General features: G+C 39.7%; 1 protein-coding gene across 1 annotated transcript in view; it reads right to left on the reverse strand.

Moving 5' to 3' along the window:
• MCF2 (MCF.2 cell line derived transforming sequence) overlaps positions 1 to 21,490 on the reverse strand; it is a 127,982-nt gene that overhangs the window by 53,344 nt on the left and 53,148 nt on the right. The window contains exons 5-12 of the mRNA XM_040265282.1: positions 13,041 to 13,160; positions 12,083 to 12,199; positions 10,482 to 10,631; positions 9,562 to 9,695; positions 8,829 to 8,943; positions 5,740 to 5,859; positions 3,269 to 3,460; positions 1,804 to 1,995 (exon numbers count right to left, since the gene is read on the reverse strand). Coding sequence (XP_040121216.1) covers positions 1,804 to 1,995; positions 3,269 to 3,460; positions 5,740 to 5,859; positions 8,829 to 8,943; positions 9,562 to 9,695; positions 10,482 to 10,631; positions 12,083 to 12,199; positions 13,041 to 13,160 — 1,140 coding nt within the window. The remainder of the gene's footprint in view (positions 1 to 1,803; positions 1,996 to 3,268; positions 3,461 to 5,739; positions 5,860 to 8,828; positions 8,944 to 9,561; positions 9,696 to 10,481; positions 10,632 to 12,082; positions 12,200 to 13,040; positions 13,161 to 21,490) is intronic.

Here is a 21,490-nt window from a genome sequence, read left to right on the forward strand (position 1 = left end):
CTGTTGAAGTCCAGCTTGGAGAATTTTGAACATTACTTTGCTAGTGTGTGAGATGAGTGAGATCATGCAGTAGTTTGAACATTCTTTGGCACTGTATTTCTTTGGGATTGGAATGAAAACCGACCTTTTCCAGTCCCATGGCCACTGCTGAGTTTTCCAAATTTGCTGGCATATTGAGTGCAGCACTTTCACAGCATCCTAGGATTTGAAATAGCTCAACTGGAATTCCATCACCTCCACTAGCTTTGTTTGTAGTGATGCTTCCCAAGGCCCATTTGACTTCACATTCCAGGATGTCTGGCTCTAGATGAGTGACCATACAATCATGGTTATCTGGGTCATGAAGATCTTTTTTGTACAGTTCTTCTGTGTATTCTCACCACCTCTTCTTAATATCTTCTGCTTCTGTTAGGTCCATACCATTTCTGTCCTTTATTGTGCCTATCTTTGCATGAAATGTTCCCTTGGTGTCTCTAATTTTCTTGAAGAGATCTCTAGTCTTTCCCATTCTCTTGTTTTCCTTTCTTTGCATTGATCACTTAGGAAGGCTTTCTTATCTCTCCTTCTAATCTCTAAACTCTGCATTCAGATGGATATATCTTTCCTTTTCTCCCTTGCCTTTCACTTCGCTTCTTTTCTCAGCTATCTGTAAGGCCTCCTCAGACAACCATTTTGCCTTTTTGCATTTCTTCTTCTTGGGGATAGTTTTGAACCCCACCTCCTGTACAATGTCATGAACCTCTGTCCATAGTTCTTCAGGCACTCTATTTATCAGATCTAATCCCTTGAATCTATTTCTCACTTCCACTGTATAATAGTAAGAGATTTGATTTAGATCATACCTGAATGGTGTAGTGGTTTTCCCTACTTTCTTCAATTTAAGTCTGAATTTTGCAATAAGGAGTTCATGATCTGAGCCACAGTTAGCTCCTGGTCTTGTTTTTGCTGACTATATAGAGCTTCTCCATCTTCGGCTGTAAAGAATGTAATCAATCTGATTTCAGTGTTGACCATATGGTGATGTCCTTGTGTAGAGTCTTCTCTTGTGTTATTGGAAGAGGTTGTTTGGTATGACCAGTGCATTCTCTTGGCAAACTCTGTTAGCCTTTGCCCTGCTTCATTTTGTACTCCAAGGCCAATCTTGCCTATTATTCCAGGTATCTCTTGACTTCCTACTTTTGCATTCCAATCCCCTATGATGATAAGGACATCTTTCATTTCATGTTAGTTCTTAAAGGTCTTATAGGTCATCATAGATCTGATCAATTTCAGCTTCTACAGCATCAGTGGTTGGGGCATAGACTTGGATTACTGTGATGTTGAATGATTTGCCTTGGAAATGAACTGAGATCATTCTGTCATTTTTGAGACTGCACCCAAGTACTGCATTTTGGACCCTTTCATTGACCACAAAGGCTACACTATTTCTTCCAAGGGATCCTTGCCCACAGTAGTAGGTATAATAGTCATCTGAATTAAATTCACCCATTCCAGTCCATTTTAGTTAACTGATTACTAAAATGTCAATGTTCATTCTTGCTATCTCCTGTTTGGGCACTTCCAATTTACCTTGATTCATGGACCTGACATTCCAGGTAGGAAATTACTCTTCATTATAAGGCAAATATAAATATTAGGATTCTTTGACACCTAACAGTGGCTCTGATATAACCCCAATCGTTAAGAGAACTCTGTAATTGCAATGTGATGTAAAGTTACTTGTGAAGCAGTAAAACTCTTATCAACACTAACACAATTATAGCTTTTAAAAATTTGTTTCCGTGCCCCCCCAAAGCCTCTTACCTTGAGTTCAGGAGATAGAATTATACCAAATTCATACTGTAGGGTTTCAGGATCATAATTTATAAAGGGTAGAGCCATTTCAAGAAAATTTTCAATGTCTTGGAGAGCTTTCTGAGCATCTTCTTTAGACTGAAACTTGTCTATTTCTTGATTAGCCAGAAGGCACTCTCCTTCATCACAGCACTGGCGAGCCTGGTAAGCAAATCCCACACACACACAAACCATGAATGAATAAACGAGAAATCTGTTTGTCCCTTAGGAGAGTGTTTATCAGCCCTGGCTGCTATGAATCAGAGTTGTTTTCAGAGCTGTTAAAAAGGAAAAAAATAAATCTACTCCCAGAAATTCTGATTCAGTAGCTCTGGGCTATAAGCCAGGCTCCACAGGTATTTCTTTTTTTTGAAATATAGCTGATTTACAATGTTGTACTAATTTCTGCTGCACAGCAAAGTGATTCAAGTGATTCAGTTATATATATACATATATATTCTTTTTCATATCCTTTTCCTTTACGGTTTATCACAGGATATTGAATAGAGTTCCCTGTGGTATAGAGTAGAACTTTGTTGTTTATCCATCCTGTATGCAATAGTTTGCATCTGCTTACCCCAATCTCCTACTCCATCCCTCCCTGACCAACCTCCCCCTTGGCAACCAGAAATCTCTTCTCTATATCTCCACAGGTACTTCAGAGGCACAGCCAAGGTTGAGAAGCCCTGCACTCATTTCATAACAAGGAATTCATTCTGAAGCAGGAGTCTGACCATTCCCTCAACACCAGCTGCACGTTCTTTCCCAAAAATCAATAACTGAAATATGAAATTCTTTGCAAAATCAAAGTCTAATAAAAATGCATGATGATTGCCTAGCACAAAGAAACATTTTCCTTGCCACAGAAGATGTACAGATTAGAATGCTCATGTTCAGATCCAATGCCTATATGTGATACCCCTATTTTACATTCCACTGCCATGATCAAAACTTCTCTTCACCACCTAATCATCAAAGGGGTCAGACTCTATTCCATGGAGGAACAGTTTATAATCACTGTTTGTTGTTAGAACAGTTTCTAATCACTGTTGTTCATAGTTACATTGCTGTAACTATGAAATGTGGAATGAGAGTCAGGCTTGAGCAAAATGCCCCCCATGGTTTTTCAAAGTGTTCTAATTGCAAACTATCACCAGAGTAGAGGCTTAAGAGATGAACCTAAAATAGAGGAAGCCATCACCACCACCATGCTCATATTCAGAACAGGGCCAAAATCCTTACAATCCTGGACCAGCTGTGAATACTGCAAAGTGGACGAATGAAATAGGTATAATCAAACTCAGTTCTTCAGACTTCTTACAAATCTAATTCCAAAGCTATGCCAGACCCTGGCCCTATAGCCTCTGAGAAGGACTCAGGTAGAAAAAAATACATAATTTCTCTTTCAGAAATGCAGCATGTCCTGTGACGTTACCTGCTGTAGGAGTTTATGCATTTTAAAGGTCCTGTTGAGCTGTATCCGTTTGTTTCTAATCTCATTTACCAAAATATCAGAAAGGTAACGTAGTTCATTGCACCTCTGACAGATCAAATCCAGGGCATAATGGTGACTTGCTGCGAGCCTGTGTCCATGTATTATTATGAACCGGGCCTTTGCTAACAGGTCCTGATTATAAGAAAGAAGGAAAATAATAACTGCAAGATCTCCATCTGAATAGAGAGGGAGAAAACATAATTAAAAAGGAAATTGGTTGAGCCAGAGAGAGATATTGCCAAGTATATGGTTTGATGTCATACTTCTGCCAGCTACAAAAAAGCTTCCAGCTATAGTCATTAGCTATACCTGCATGTGCATGCTAAGTTGCTTCAGTTGTGTCCGACTCTTTGTGAGCCATTGGACTGTAGCCCACCAGGCTCCTCTATCCATGGGATTCTCCAGGCAAGAATACTGGAGTGAGTTGCCATGCCCTCCTCCAGGGGATCTTCCCAACCCAGGGATTGAACCTGCATCTCTTATGTCTCCTGCGTTAGCAGGCAGGTCATTTACCATTAGCGCTACCTGAAAAGCCTAATGTCATTAGCTATGGCAGCGGTGTTATCAGAAGCTCACGCACTTCTGGTCACAGAAACAGAAAATTAACCAGCTCACCCAGAAGGTGGATGAGATTTGCTCCTCCTGGGAGGTACAGATTTAGAACATAACAAAATATAATCAATGAGATGCAAACCAGCCAAGTGAAAGCTAAGGGATTTCATATCACCTCAGCCATGGAAATCCTGTTAGATCTAGTTGGCATCTACTTGAGGACTTGACGGCTCAGATGGTGAAGCGTCTGCCTGCAATGAGGGAGACCCGGGTTCAATCCCTGGGTCGGGAAGATCCCCTGGAGAAGGAAATGGCAACCCACTCCAGTACTCTTCCCTGGAAAATCCCATGGATGGAGCCTGGTAGGCTACAGTCCATGGGGTCGCAAAGAGTCAGACACGACTGAGTGACTTCACTTCGCTTCACTTTTTTGAGGACTTGACACATTTGAAGAGACCGCCACAGGGTTTCCCTGTCAAAAAGGAACTCAAAGCTTAGTCTCCATTCTAACTACTGACTGCCTCAACCCAGTGTTGTGACTGAAACATAAAATTTATCATCTTATCCATTTTGAAGTGTACAATTAAGCAGTGTTGAGTGTATTCACATTGTTTTGCAAGATGAAAAAGATCTGGAGATATGTTACATAATAATGCAGATACACTCAATACTGTTGAACCATACACTTCAAAATGGTTAAGATGGTGAATTATATTTTGAGTGTCTTACCACAGTTAAAACTAAAAATTATTCAAAACAAAACACAACAAAATGAAAACAAAACAAAAACAGACAAACAATTCAAAGCTATGAAGCCAGTTTGCCTTCTCTTTTTCTCCAAACCAAAGAGATCTAGAAGTTGCCCCATGATCACAAAGATATACAAGTATAATTCCAGAACTGGGCACCACAACCACTGCCTCTCAATTTTGTTTAAAGATGCTTATGGTACCGAGAAATCAATTTATTTCTTGAGAATACACCTTAAAAGGGCTTCCCTGGTGGCTCAGCTGGTAAAGAATCTGCCTGTCATGCAGGAAACCTGGGTTTGATCCCTTGGTTGGGAGGTCCCCTAGAGAAGGGAAAGGCTACCCACTCCAGTATTCTGGCCTGGAGAATTCCATGGACTGTATAGTCCATGGGGTCACAGAGAGTTGGACACGACTGAGCTACTTTTACTCTTTTACCTTAAAAACAACCGCTTCACTCTCACATACAAGACAGGAGAGCAAAGCTAGAATGTGTTGAGTGTTAAAGCCTTGAGTTCAAGCTTTAAGACCAGCAGAATAAATGACAGCTGGCTCTTGTGAATATTTATGCTTTATGTCCATATATCCTAGGTATTGTGCTAAGTGTTTTATCCACAGCCTCCAAATAATTCCCAATAATCACTCTGCAAAGTAGGTCATCACACCCCCAATTTATAGATAAGGACACAGAGGTTTAGAAAACTTAATCAGTTTACCCAAGGCCACACAGCTGGTAAGGCTAAATAGACCTATCTATATGAATCTGTGTTTGATTCAGTTGCGTATATCAAATGATAGTTATTTAAGGAATTATATTTTTAAGGTTTCCATCGTTTCCAAATACCAAATAGCATTCTTGATAGACATTTTTCTAGCTTCTTCAAAATGATGTATGTTCTTGTTCCTACGGATGGGCCCGAAACAGTTACAACTATATGAGATGTCTACAAGGTCATCTCAGGCCCACACTGAACAGAATAGACAAATATTGTTGAGCCAATTATAAAGACTGTTGTTACAAGAGACTAGTCATAATACGGGTGTCAAAAGACATCAAAATGTTACTATTATACTCATTAGATACACTGCATATCTAAAATATAATCTTACCTGAGAATTTTCATCCAAGTTTTCCAACTTTTTAATTTTTTGTTTCACTTGAGCTATAGTTCCTGTTACATCTGCCAACTCTGCTTGTTGGTTTAGTATAAGTTCAGCTTCACTCACGAGCTAAAAGTAGGGGAGGAGAAAAAGTCTTCAAACCATGCAAATTATTAAGCCTTTTCACCTAATAATCAAGCTTTGTAGTAAATGCTATTAATTAAGAACCTCAACATGGAAAAATCACATATATGGAAAATGTTTTCAGCTATCTTATTCACAGAAATCAATATAATCTGTTAAAATTTAACCTGCTAGACATCAGTGTGCACTGATGATTTATAAAAGATCACTATGTACATGTGAAGGCATTTGTATGCGGACATGTATTGAGGTATGCATATGTGCATATACATGCACATATATTCCCTAGCTGTATGGTGAATGGCTCTAGAAACAAAGACCCTTCAGTAGCAATGAGCATATCTAATACCCAGACCTTGGTTTTGAATATCAGTTTCCAGAAAAAGAAATTGGGGCTTCATAGGAAATTGGCTGATTCCAGGGCTGAGGCAGAACAGGAATAAGATGAGCTTGGAACATCTCATTATGCCAGAAAGTAAAGAACTGATAAAAATGTTTGGGCATGTCACAAGGACACAACAGCCAGGTGGAAACAACAGAATAGTCAAGAACATTAATGAATTAAAAGCTAGGAAGCCCTAAGCCCAATAAGTAGATAAATATTGTACTAAAGGGCATTCTTGACAGACATTTTTCTAGCATCTTCAAAATGACTTGTGCTCTTGCTCCTATTGGTGGGCCTGAAACAGCTACAACCTCATGACATATCTACACAAAAAATCAGCATTTCACAACTATCATAGTAAAGATTGGTTGGAGCAAGAATCATCAACTGATGATACACTGATGAAGAATTTTTGATGAGGAGCAAGATAATTGCATGGCCTTAAATTTTCTCCCCACATATTGGGTTGGCTGAAAAGTTCATTCGGGTTTTTCTATAACATCTTCCAGGAAAGCCTGAATGAACCTTTGGCCAACCCAATATTTCCGACCAGTTGCAAGGGCAAGCGGGAGTTGGAGGGGGGGAAGTAAGTGTAGTATGGAGAAATTCAACAGCACCCTGACAGGGTGACCAAAACCCTCCAAAGGAGACATCACATATGTGGTATTCTTGCTGGTTATACGCAGGTTAATCCAATCATGAGACAATGTCAGACATACACAAAATGGTGAACATTTTATTCTAAAAACGACTGTATTTTTCCAAAATGTCAGTGTCATAAAAGACAAAGAAAGGCTATGAAAACGTTAGAGATTAAAGGAGACTAAAGACACATGACAACTCAATGTAATACCTGACCCTCTAGACTGGATCCTGTGCTGAGGCAGGAAAATGATATGAAGGACATGATTGAGTCAATTGAGAAAATTGGAATATTGATTGCAGATAATAGAAAAGTATCACATTATTCGGAAACGTACAAAATATGACCACTGTACTGTGATTATGCAAGAAAATATTCCTATTCTGTGTGTTCAGGAGGATCTCAAGTTTGAGAATATACAAGTTTTTTCTTGCAAGTTTAAATTCCCATGTAAGCTTTATATTTAGTTAAATGCCTAAATATTCAGAACCTATCTGCTATGAACCTATCAGAGCCTATGTCATTATGAGAGACAGATTGCATCAGTGAGATTCGGACCCATGACAAACAATAATAGTGATCAGAGGCAACAATGACTTCACAGAACAGACTATAACCACAGGATGACAATGTAACCTGGAGGCAAATTAACATATAAGTATAGGCACAATTGGTTTGTTCAGGAAAAGTAATGTTGCTGCATGTGTTTGGTTGGAGAGGAGGGACAGACATCAATATCTGGAAGGCTCTAGAGCAATCTGACCTACTCTTTCATTTTTTTAATATAAATTTATTTATTTTAATTGGAGGCTAATTACTTTACAATATTGTATTGGTTTTGCCATACATCAACCTGAATCTGCCACAGGTGTACATGTGTTCCCCATCCTGACCCCCCCTCCTGCCTCCCTCCCCATACCATCCCTCTGGGTCATCCCAGTGCACCAGCCCCGAGCATCCTGTATCATGCATCGAACCTGGACTGGCAATTCGTTTCACATATGATATTATACGTTTCAATGCCATTCTCCTATATCACCCCACCATCACCCTCTCCCACAGAGTCCAAAAGACTGTTCTATACCTATTCTTTCTTTAAGAAAAGTTTTACCGAGAGCCTGACACTTCAAAATCTGAATCACCAGAGGGAAAGGGCTGGTAATAACTGTGCCCTGTGTCCCCTCCCCCAACTGATTTGGCTAGAACAAATGGAATACTAGGCAAGTCAGCCACTCATGGGCAGAAACAGGCTGACCACATGTAAGAGAGTGAAGTGACTTTTCCTTGGATCCCTGGAAAAATACTACGACAGAGACTGGTAGAATGGAGGCCGACTATAAAGGGAAAGAAAAATGAAGCTACGTCTCTTGACCATATAGGATGGATTTTCCAGAAGGACAGAACTAGAATATACTTATAACCTTTTAAATAATGTATAATTAAACATAATTTAATCTCATCCATCAGGCTTTTTTATAGAAATAAGTCATTGAATCAGAAAAAAATAATGTTTTGTTAGATCATATTAAATATGGTCAGCATAGGTAGATGGTAGTTTAAAAATCATGAAGGAAGTTAGTATTATTCACTTGGTAGATTTCCCATAGTCTGAAAGTATTTTACATCTAAAATACATTTGAATATCAAACATCAATGTAGACAGCAACTTTACCCCTGTCATCTACATTAGCCCCTTAAGTGCTTTCCCATAAGAAATGAGCCTGAGCCAGAGAAGTATAAGTGTTGGCATTTTCGTAGCTGTTTTCTTCATTCTAAGTCAAAGTGCACTCACACTTGCCTCCTTTTCACCTCTCTGGGGGTATACATGGGCATCCTGCATCTTGTACGACTGTGTTTCTGATGATCAAGGAGTAAGAACCTCCAGCATAACGAAAGAAACTGTACCCAAGAAAAGTTTTAACTGACCTCTTGAAAATCCTGCTCAAACTTCCAGAGTTGCAAATACTGCTCCATTTTTAGCTGGTGTTTTTCCCAAAATCCATCAAAAGCTATTTCCATATCATGTACTTGAGTCAGCAATCTTAACAAAGCAAAATCATCATTAAACCAATGATTTTATTGCAGGTAGGTAGATAACCCTGATTTGGATGTTAAGAATTATAGGCAAAGTCACAGCCCATGACATTTGGTCCAGGTAGAGACTATCAATGTCCACAGAATCTCCCCTATGAGCAAACTAATATCTGTGGGTCAACACGGGGAGGAGTTCTCAGCTTGATTGTCAGAGGTCCAGGAATACTTTTGCAGGTTAACAGGTAGCCACAAAAATATATAATTCCCTTTCAAAAGTATAAGATGCTGCTGCTGCTGCTGCTGCTGCTGCTGCTGCTAAGTTGCTTCAGTTGTGTCCGACTCTGTGCGACCCCATAGATGGCAGCCCACCAGGCTCCCCCGACCCTGGGATTCTCCAGGCAAGAATACTGAAGTGGGTTGCCATTTCCTTCTCCAATGCATGAAAGTGAAAAGTTTAAGTGAAGTTGCTCAGTCGTGTCCAACTCTTAGCAACCCCATGGACTACAGCCTACCAGGCTCCTCCGTCCATGGGATTTTCCAGGCAAGAATACTGGAGTGGGTGCCATTGCCTTCTCCGTTCAAAGTATAAGATAAGTAACTCTAAACCCCAAAGACTACTACTTACTTATTAATAGTTTGCCAGTCACCACTAGTCTGCTGATGATTTTCAAGTCTTGAACTCACAGTACCCTCAGCATCAGGCACTTCCAGATTTGTTAGCAGAATTTTTCCTTCTTTGGTTACAGCTGTGATATCCTTCTGTATAAAGGCAAAATAGGAAGTGTCAGCCTTCTGGGCAACTATTCTGAATGAGCTGGGTAGAAGGCAGCGTACAGCAACAGATGCAGAATAGAATAGTTCTAGCACAGCCTTTGCTTTCATCACTGAAAAATCAAGAACTACCTCAGTACCACGGAATCCAAAAGCTATGAGGATCTCCAAGAAGCCTCTGTCTATTGAGAAAGATTTACAGTCCCCAATTTTATAGGCACAAGTACCCCAAGGCTCAGTTTGTAGCTTCCTCTCACTGGTAGAAAGTTCTAATTTAATATGGAAGCAACCTAAGCATCCAACAACAGATGACTGGATAAAGAAGATATGGTATACATACATATATATACAATGGAATACTACTCGGCCATTAAGAAAGAATAGAATCTTGCCATTTGCAACAACATGGATGGACTGGGAGGCTATTATGCTAAGTGAAATAAGTCAGACAGAGAAAGACAAATACCATATGATGTCACTTATATGTGGAATCTAAAAAGTAAAACAAACTAGTGAAAAAAGAAACAGAGAACTAGTCATTACGGATGGGGAGAGGGAAGGGGGAGGGGTACCATTTCAAAAAAAGGGCCACTTAAATTCAACATATCCAGGAAATCCTCCTCTTGTACTCTTTTTTTAATATTATGCTTTACACCATATAAATATCTCTTTTTGTCTCCTTACCCAGCAATCTGTGAAATAGACACACTCAGCACCTCTCTATCAAAAGAAAGACCATGGAAAATTTTGGTTTGTCTCCCCTATCAGACATACCTTTAACAGGTGGTACCTTTCAGCATGAATTGCAAGAATTTCTTCTATTCCAGGAATGTCACCTGGTAGTTCTGTCTCAGCCAGTTCAGTTCCAAAGGACTGTAACATCTGAGCCGTATCTTTCACTGTGAGGGCAAAATTTTCTATAGCCTGCAAAGAGCCCGTGCATGATTCTCTTAATTCTGTGGTAACTTGGCCAGCATGTCAAAACCTAAACCAAAAACTATATTAACTTTCATTTAGATATGACAGCAAAGATATATACTATGACCTCTCCTCTGCAAGGAAAGTTGGCTTTGGCCTTGACAATGAACCATAACTTTGCATCTAAGCCCCTGAGAAACTTAGTGAGGTGAAGAGACTTCTTGAATATCTAAACATCTGTACTTATTTCTCAAACAATGATGAAAACCATTTCTTAAATATGCCATGTACTGAGTACTTTGTTTTATTATCTGGCAAAACATTGTATTTTCCTTATTCTATTTAATTTTGGAATTGCACAATTGTTTTATAATAACTACTTCTGAAGAGACATGAGAACATCAAAGCTACTTTATCATCATTTATGAACAAATGTTAGCATTTGATGGACTAAGATGACAGAGGAACATTAGTCACAATAATTCATTTCAAGTTCTGGAGAAGATTTGAAATTATGACCCCAAAGGCTCTGCTGCCCCAAAATGTCAAGTAAGGTTTGGTTGTTCATTTTGTTTCCAAAATCAGTGACTTAGAGAAAGAAGGACAACATTTAGAGACTATATAAACCCTCTGTTTACCACGTAACTCAAGGCATCTGCTCTTTTATTTTTAGCTTTCTAGGTTATTAAAGGCAAGCTACTGCTTATTTTGACAACTCACTTTCATACGAATCAACAGGACTGCTGAATGAAAATAAAGATGAGGAAAATAAAGTCCTGATTTAAGTAAATATCATTATTTCCTTCAGAAGGGTTCCCATACCTCTGGAATTAGAAGACCCTTATATGACAAATTCACTCTAGTGAGGCACAGAGCCCTTGCCTATCCATACATTTCTAGAACAGAAGGCATTTTTGCTACAAATTTAACTGCCCCCAGGAGAATCACTAGACTGATGAGATTAATAAGATGACTCTCATTTTTTGAGAGCAAGCCATAGGCCAGGCACCATGTCAAACATGGTATATCTGTAATCTCATTTAATCTTCTCAATAACCCAATGAGGTAAAGTCTTATTCTTCCCACTGTATAGTTGGAAAAACTGAAGCTGAGAAAACTTTTACAACTTGCACAAAGTTATATCGATAAAAATCAGCAGTGCTAGGATTTGAACCCAAACGCTTGGTTTCTTCAAGTTACTACATGGCCACAGGAGAGGGTGGGCAGAGTAGGGTCTCCTTATTCCCTAGGCGTCTCATTTAAATGCCATCCTCAGTGACTCTTCATCATTTCTAGATATTTCCTAAGCAAGAAAATCAAGATGTTGAATTATATATTTTTGAAAAACAGGAACCCCAGAAATCTGTTTTTCCCAAGGAAGAAAAAAAAAATTCTAGAACTAGATTTCAAAGCTAACATGAACTACAGTCTCTACAGTAAGGGCAAAAGAAACATACATTTCTGAAGGTGATCCATTCACTGTGGCTGTACTGCAAGGTGCCGCCTAACTCAGTGGTTAACTGCTTGTCATCAATGTATGTCAGCAAATCACTAACTGAGCTCAGCATAACAACCTATACAAATAAGCGAGAAAGATACCATTAACTGCCCTCCTCAGCACTCCTCCACACAGCCAACTGTACAATGAACTTTAGCGTTCGTTTAGCAGAAATTTATCTTTTATAAATGGTTCTAACAATTCTCTCCTGTACATCCCCACACACATGGATATGCTACCTTCCCTCAGGGAATAACAGTTTTCATTTACAAAACATTTCTCTGTAAAATGAAAGTAATCTCCATAGAAACCCAAACACCTGATTCTCTCTGACCTAAAAATTTTGCACTGTCTGTGGTCAACCCTCTGAAAGAATGTTAAGCCCATGACAAAGGAAGGGCTTTCTGTAGTAAATTATAATTTATCATGAGGGACTGATCTTTGCAAAAGTAGCAAAATTTATGAGCACTCTTATTCCCAACACTAATAGTGTATAAAAATATCTTCTGGGAAAAAAAAGAAAAGCTACTCTGAACTGCTCAGGATGTAAGTTCATGGGAGGTCAAATACATAAAACACACATTCATTTTACTCTCTAAAAATAAAATGTCCTGATTTTATACACACAAACAAATACATACATACATATACACACACACACACACACACACACATATAACATATGGGATTTACATCTTTTTTCAAAATGAACTGCTTTGTTACAAATTGACTAATCTTTTCCTTTATTTTAACAGTAGGGGCAGAAGACTTTAAGGCATTTTGAATTTACATTTTTGGAAGACAAATTCTAAATTTTTTTTCTTTTACATGCACTTGTGACCACATGTAAAATAACAACAACATGATACAAATTCTTCATGAGAAAGGGTCAAAACACTTAAATAATATATTCTTACCGGTAATTTGAGCATGAAATCTTCCTGACTAAATCGAAATCCAATGTCTGTGAAAGTTCGTTGGAGAAAACTGGTGGGACGAAGGACCAAAACCAAGTGCAATTTCCCAGGGAATGAAGACTATAGGAAAAAACAGCACAGGAAAAAAAGAAAAAAATTGTCAAAACATGCACTCAAGTGAGCACATGGCAAAAGATATATAATCAAAGAAAATAAATTCTAAAGTCATAAAAACCACTGAAAAGATAAAACTTTAAAAATGGATGTTGATAACATCTTAAAACACGAAAATAGAAATGAAATGAATGTAAGGTCATCAGGTCAGTTCCTTGCAGTGCTTGTGGCCTGAAATTTTCTCACACTGAAGTCAATCCCATGTTATGAAGAATTATACTCTTAAGCTTCATTTTAAACGTGATTGTTTTTGTACTCAAATTGTTTTTAATCCTTGCAAAACAGAATCAAGAGGCAGGTTTCTAGGATAGCCCTAAAAGCCTAAAGGGAGCTGAAATACTGAATACCTGCAGTAAACAATGGAAGAAAACTATTTTGTGGACTTGTATTTTTAGTTCATCCAAGAGACATTCACCAAATATCTTCTACGTGTTTCCTCCACGTATTTAAGTGAATGATTATCAGGCACTGTTAGCATTCAGTGTACAGCAATTAATAACATACAGTCCCTACCCAGCTTGCAAGAAAATGACAGTCTAGAGTCTATTAGCATCATTTACTCTATAGCATGATAAGTTGATAAATGAAACAAGGGAATTAGAATAATATACAACAGGAAGGTGTAGCACAGAGCATCCTAGACCTAGGAATGTCAAAAAGGACTTGCCTAAAGAGGAATAAAGTGGATCAGGCTGCTTTTCTGGTGTATCCATGTTTCCCAACTTCTTAGAATACTGGCATATAGTAGGCGGTCAAGAAGTAACTGTTAAATGAAAGAATGCAAAAGACAAGGAGGACCCTATGCAAAATTCACAAGGGCTGGAATAATATGGCCTGATATAAGTAATAAAGTACCACATTCAAATGCTTACTGTATGCCAAGTATTTTGCTAACATTATCACAGTTCCTCTTCATAACAATCCTCTGAAGCAGTTAGGCAATCTGCTTTTACCAATAAAGAAAGTGAGGCTCAGAGAGTTTAAGTATAACTTGGCTCAACTGGTGAAGTCTGAATTGGTACCCAAGTCTGTATTACATCAAGAGGTCCCAGTCAGGAAAGCTAGAGGAAGATGCTGCCGGGGGGTGGAGAGATGTAGTCATGGGAGATGCTAGAAAGATGAGCAGGATCCAGACCAGGAAAGACCTTGGGTCTTTTCCTGGATGCAAGGGGAGACTCTTAAGGGTTTTTAAGTAGCAGAGCAACACTTTGGCTTTGGGAATGAACTGGATATGGACAAGAATGGAAGCAAACAGATGAGTTTGCATGTTGGAACAGTCATCCACGAGAGGGATGATGAGTTTCTGAACTACAGCAACAACAGGGATAATGATAGAATTTAGGAGGTATAATGTGCAAAGTGTGATAACTGGATATGTCTGATGAGAAAAGAATGACTGTAACAGTCAATTTCCAGATTTTTGGCTTGAGTAATTAACTGGGTGAATGGTATAACCCTCATTGACATGGGAACACAAGAGAAGCAGGCTTTCAGGAGGGGGATAAGATACTGATTCTTATTCCTAGACCTATTGGGTTGGAAGGGTCAGCAGGACAACCAGATGATGTCCATCAGACAAATGGATGTACAAGGGAGGAGGGAAAGAAGCCTAGACTGGGAATATAGAGTTGGGAGTCATCAGCCTCAAAAGAGCAGACTGAAGCATAATAAAGCAAAATATGCTCAAAATGCTTTAAATCTTTCAGGAATGCTGAAATATTAATAATTGAGCAAAACTATAAAAGAAAAATTAATAAGATACTGTGGGGGCAGGTATATATGGAAAGTCTGTACTTTCTACTGTGAACCTAAATCTGCACTAAACAATACAGTCTATTTTTTTTTAAAAAAGAGTAACTTTCATAGAGGGAAGACCTAGGCTCTGAAATGACATTCAAAAGTGGAAATTTTTTAAATTTAATTTGAGATGGTGATAAAAACATAAACAAGTGGTAATGACAACAAAAGTGAGGGAAAGAGAACTGAGTGCGACACAAATAGGGAAAAGAAAGGAGCACAAGCTTAAATCAGTAAATTAAACAATGATTATAAACAGACACAATTGGGATGGCTATCCAACTGATCACTCCCCAAGGGGGCCATGTCTGCACTACCCTCTCCTCCCATGAGATTCTACATCCTCTCCCCACCAAATTCCTATGTTGAATCTTAAGCCACAATGTGAAGTTATTTGGTGGTGAGGTGTTCAGGAGATGACGAGGTCATGAGGGTGGAGCCCTCATGAGTGGGATTAGTGCCCTTAAGAAAGAGACCCCAGAGAGCTCCTTCACCCCTTCAGCCATGTGAGGACACAGAAAAGACAACCATCTATGAGGCAGGAAGTGAGCTCTCACCAGATACATAATTTGCCAGCAACCTGACCTTGGACTTCAGACTCTAGAACTGTGAGAAGTAAAGTCTGTTGTTTATAAGTCACACAGTCTATGGTATTCTGTTATAGCAGCCCATAAAGACTAAGACAGTCTCTTATTAATCTTAATATTGGTTCCTAATGAGAACTGTTATCTTTCTACATGACCTTGCCCTCCTAAGACACAATGATTTGTCATGGGATGAAAATTTGATGTAAGCAGAATCCAAGTCTCCCACTAGCATTTTTTGAACTAGCACTAAGGGAAGGAAACTTAGAGGGTGCAGTTTCAGGGCCACTGGTAGCCATGACCCCTACAGCCAGAGGAAGCTTATTTCAAAGAACAAAGCAAACAAGTATAGAGAACTGGAAATAGAAACAGAGAGTCCCAATGATACTGTATATCCTACTGTCTATTATGTTGTTTTTCAGTTGGCAATGGCACTCTACTCCAGTACTCTTGCCTGGAAAATCCCATGGACGGAGGAGCCTGGTAGGCTGCAATCCATGGGGTTGCTAAGAGTCGGGCACGACTGAGTGACTTCGCTTTCACTTTTCATTTTCATGCGTTGGAGAAGGAAATGGCTACCCATTCCAGTATTCTTGGCCTGGAGAATCCCAGGGATGGGGAGCCTGACGGGCTGCCATCTATGGGGTCGCACAGAGTCGGACACGACTGAAGCGACTTGGCAGCAGCAGCAGCAGCAAGTCATGTCTAACTCTGTGACCTCATGGACTGCAGTACACCAGCCTTCCCTGTTCTTCACTGTCTATTATGTACAAATGTCTACTTTAGTTTATGCTAAGAATGGTACAATACTTCCCATAGTTGTTATAAAAATTAAAAGAAATAATACATATAAAGCTACTTTGTCAACCCTAAAAAAAACTAATAAGATAGGTTTTTTTTAAATTTACCTGGGGTTCTTGGACCTAAGCACAAGTAGACTTAGACAAAAGGTTTTTCAGGCTGTGGATAAAGGCTTGCTTAAGGGGAAACTAGGACAGGGACTTGTGAGAACTTTGGACCTATTTCTAGACTGAGAGCACTAATTCTATTTCTACCCTGAAATATTCAGTTTAGGAGTTAAGTCTTTCCTTCTTCACATGGGCAAATTACCAGTATTAGTATTATACTTAACTGCCTTGACTCAGCTTACTTTTTCACTTTTAAATGGAATCAAGGGCCTATCCTAGTGGCTCAGTGGTGAAGAATCTGTCTGCCAATACAGGAGACACGAATTCAATCCCTGGTCCAGGAAGATCCCACATGTCATGTACCACAACTGTTGAGCCTGTGCTCTAGAACCTGGGAGGCACAACTACTGAACTCACATGTTGCAACTACTGAAGCCCATGGCTGTGCTCCGCTGTGAAGCACCTAGAGCTTGTGCTCTGCAACAAGAGATGCTCCTGCAATGAGAAGCCCATATACCTCAGTGAAGAGTAGGCCTCACTCACTGCAACTAGAGAGTAGCCCGAGCAGCAATAAAGACCCAGTGCAACCAAAAATAAATAAATAAATGGAATGGAAAGCATCCTACTTTTGCCAACACTTAAAGCACTTAAAGTACTCTTATTTTTATTCTTTCATGGACTCTAGGTTGATATGGTTTCATTGTCTTTTTCTGACTTTCCTTAATGTCATATTTTCTGGTATTGCATTAGAAATCCCTAGATGTGAGACCCCAGGGATGACAAACTTAAAGCCTGGAATACTCACCCCCCTCCAAAACTGGGGGTGGGAGTAGGGAAGGATACTACAGGAACAAAGAAAACCATGTGGTAACTCTCTGCCCGAGGTCAGGCCCTGGTCTCTACCCTGCCACTCCTAGGAGAACAAGGCTATCCCAGCAGTCAGGCCCCTGATCACACAACAGGGGACAAAGCAGAAAAGAGAGAGACACAGAATCACTGTACACAGAATCCATGGGGAAGAGAGTTCAGGCAGGGTTTGGGGGTGTTCAGCTGCTCCTAAGTCAGGGATTTCATGTTGGTTGATTTGTTAAATCAGTTATTTTGTCTATTTGATAAAATAGTTATAAACATTGAAAGCTGAATAAAATGCTTCTAAAAATATTTCTACATTCTAATCAGATCATTCTTAAGTAAAACTTCCTGATTATTTTATCATACCTTCTCCTCCCTTAATTCCTTCAAAATGTTCAGTGATTCGCTTATCACAAAAAGCCTACCAAATTTGCATTTCTAAAGAAAAAGCACTATCAAGGATGAACACTTCATTTATTGCCGGTATAATCACATTTGCAATGTTGTTCATTATAGGATAATTTTAGAATCTTTATTGAGCTGCCGTGCAAATCTTCCTAGAATACACAGATCCATTAAACTGATAGCTACTCTCAAATCTAAGCCATTTGAAGGAACAAATAACTTGTAGGCAACAGCTATTATTTAGTAGGCAAAACTACTAAACAACTGGGTGGCACTCAAACAATTCATTTGATTTGTCAGAGTTATATTTTTTAGAAAACTAAATTATACAGTTCAGACCAAGTATATTGTTTCTATCCCTCATGTCCATTAGATCCCATGTATGAATCAGATACACTTGACTTTTTAATCCCAGTCCCACTCACTTATCCCAGATTTAAATATGTGACTGCCAAACTAATTGCTGTAAATCCACAACTTCATATGAATAACTTTTTATAGCTTCTCTCCAGCAAACACACACACACACACACACACACACACACACATATATATACACACACATGTACATACATTTATATGTCTTCAGGGGCTCTCAAAGCCTTAAGGTAGGGACAGGAGATTGGCTCAATGGCCATGGGTTGGAGTGTTACTTTTTATTGAGTGACTACTATGAGAATTTTCCTCATTGTGAGCATTACTATGACATTATGCTAAGTATTTTATCTGCAGTAGATTCTGTTTTTACCCTCATTTCACAACTGGAGGAATTGAGTGTAGTAGGCAGAATAAAGGTTCCCCAAAGATGTCCACATCCTAAACCCTGGAACCTGTGAATATGTTACAAGGCAAAAGGGACTCCGTAAATGTGATTAAGAATCTTCAGAGCTTCCCTGGTGATTCAAGTGGTAAAGAAACTGCCGGTAATGCGGGAGACCCAGTTTTGATCCCTGGGTTGGGAAGATCCCCTGGAGAAGGGCATGGCAACCCACTCCAGTATTCTTGCCTGGAGAACTCCATGGATAGAGGAGCCTAGAGGGCTACAGTCCATGGGGTCACAAAGAGTTGGACATGACTGAGCGACTAACACCTCACCTCATCTTCTGATGGGGAAATGATCCTGGATTATTGGGGTGGGAACAATGCAATCACAAGTAAAGTTATTAAACAGAGGGAGGCACGAGAATCAGAGAAGATATAACAACAGGAGAGGTCAGAGTGATACAAGGCCATGAGCTAAGAAATGTGGGCAGCTTCTAGAAACTAGAATGTCAAGGAAATTGATTATCCTCTAAAGCCTCAGAAGCCCTGTTGATATCTTAGTCTTAGCCCAGTGAGACTCAGCTGGACTTCTGACCTCCAGAACTGTAACAACACATTTGGGTTATTTTGAGCTACTAAGTTTGTAGTTAGTTACAGCAGCAACAGGGAACGAATACGCTAAGCTTTTGTGATGCTAAGTAATTCTTCAAGAAATTCTAGCTTACAGCAAATACAGCTCCAGACCTTTCAGCTTTCCATTAGGTTTGGGGAAATGATGTTCCTACATTTTCCAGCATGCTGCCTTACAGACCCCTAATCTGGTTGGTTATATAAACATGAAAAGGCACAGTTTCTATTTTAGCCCAAATAAACCCTAGATTTTAAAACTATAAATCGTTTCGAGAGCTTGTCAAAAAAGCAAAAGGATGTGAGCAAGGGTCAGCCTTGTTTTCTTTTATTGCTTTTTTCTTTACAGAAAAAAAAAGCATGCAGCATGAGAGAGGAAACGACACTGGTTTTAGGCACTGGTTGCAGGCGATTTTTTTTTTCTTTTTTGTAGTTCCAACATGTGATTGCTTAAAGGCACCTCGGTAAAAATGAACATGTTGCCCATCTTTGCAGGGCTCAGAGCCGTTTCCCCATCTCTGAGCCCGGCCCCACCCCAGCCCTGGGGAGCAGCTCCTACTGGTTCTTCAAATTCAGGGGCAGATAATTCGCTTTCTCTCCTCTTCCCCTCCCAGAGAAGACACTGAATCCCTTTTCCTCACGCCTGCCTTCAGATCACCCGACTATATGGCCTCACGACAGTTAGCAAAGCAATAACAACGACCAAAGGCATCACTTGATACATTTCACTGCTGAAGCCTGGAAATTAACCTTGTTTAATGTTATTTTATGCAGCATCTAAAAGAGGCAATCCACACACCCTCTGCCCCCTTTTCAGTTATCCTAGCTACTTCTTTAAAAACTTTAACAAGTGGCGGATACCACATAAAAGTTTGATTATTTTACTATAAAAACAATTTATACTCCTAGAGCTTTTTCTTTTCATCTTTAGGGCAAAGAAATGGGGCCACAATAAGAAGGGAACTCTTTACTGAAAGCCTAGGACATACACTCCAGGCTTGTTATATATATTATCCTCTGTAGCCTTTGTAACATTGCAGTGAAGTAGGTATTATGGCCTTTCCACAGATGGGCAAACTGAAGCACACTACAGCTACCTGCTAAGGAGCAGGAGCACACAGGCCAATCTGAATCCTAAAGCCAAGCTCTTTCCAGGACACTTAACCCTTTTTAGACATTTCCTTCACTGCACACTCTGAATGCATGCTCAGACTGCCTGCCTTACCTTTAGGAATAACTTGACCTTGACGCCTACAAAATGGGACAAAAACTAACAGTCAAAACAAATGCTTGAAACAATTTAGCATCACGGAGCCTACTGAACAAAACCATTACAATTTCATATCATTACAGAGTATTAATACTGAGTTGCTAGCATGTGATTGACCTCAGTAAGGTGGGAACTATCACTTTAGAATATGCTGAGAAAAATCTTATGACCTCAAACTATAGAGAAGAGTTTCCAATGTTGTGAGCTACTTCTGCACTCATTCTTCCCACACTGAAAGAGTACAGAAAGGAAGAGTTACTCCACAGATCACCAAATCCCTTGCCAAGTGACCTCAGGCGTAGGACACTCCCCAACACTGCTCTTTCCTTGTGGCTTACCCTTCTTGTCCCATATCCATTCTCAACAACCCCCCTCACTTGTTCACAGTCATTGCAATTTCCATCAAGTAGCCAGCTGAAGCCTATCCGTGAGCTCTAAGGCCACTTTACCATCCTTCCAGGTGCCACCTATCATAGCCTCCAGAATCAGCCCAACACCAGAGATTCTTCCAAGTCAAACCATGGTGTCACCAGCTGAGTTGCAAATTTTTCACTCTGGTTAAGCCGTATCCATGCAAGCAGAACAAATCTGTCTTCCACTATAGTTCTAGGCTTTAGACTTAATCCAATCAATTTCATTTCAAGCTAGCTGTTCCTACGGACAACTTCAAGTAATTAATTTGAGACAAAAAGAGAGGAAAGACACCAAGAAAGATAACAGACACATATGCTATTCCTTGGAGAAGGCCATGGCACCCCACTCCAGTGCCCTTGCTGACAAAACCCATGGACGGAGGAGTCTGGTAGGCTGCAGTCCATGGGGTCACTAAGAGTCAGGCACAACTGAGCGACTTCACTTTCACTTTTCACTTTCATGAGTTGGAGAAGGAAATGGCAACCCACTCCAGTGTTCTTGCCTGGAGAATCCCAGGGACGGGGGAGCCTGGTGGGCTGCTGTCTATGGGGTCGCATAGAGTTGGACACGACTGAAGCGACTTAGCAGCAGCAGCAGCAGCATGCTATTCCTTAAGGTCCAAACAAATGTCATCTTCTTCGTGAGGACTTCCTCACC

The sequence above is a fragment of the Oryx dammah genome, unplaced genomic scaffold (genome assembly GCF_014754425.2).
Source record: "Oryx dammah isolate SB20612 unplaced genomic scaffold, SCBI_Odam_1.1 HiC_scaffold_23, whole genome shotgun sequence".
Lineage (NCBI taxonomy): Eukaryota > Metazoa > Chordata > Mammalia > Artiodactyla > Bovidae > Oryx > Oryx dammah.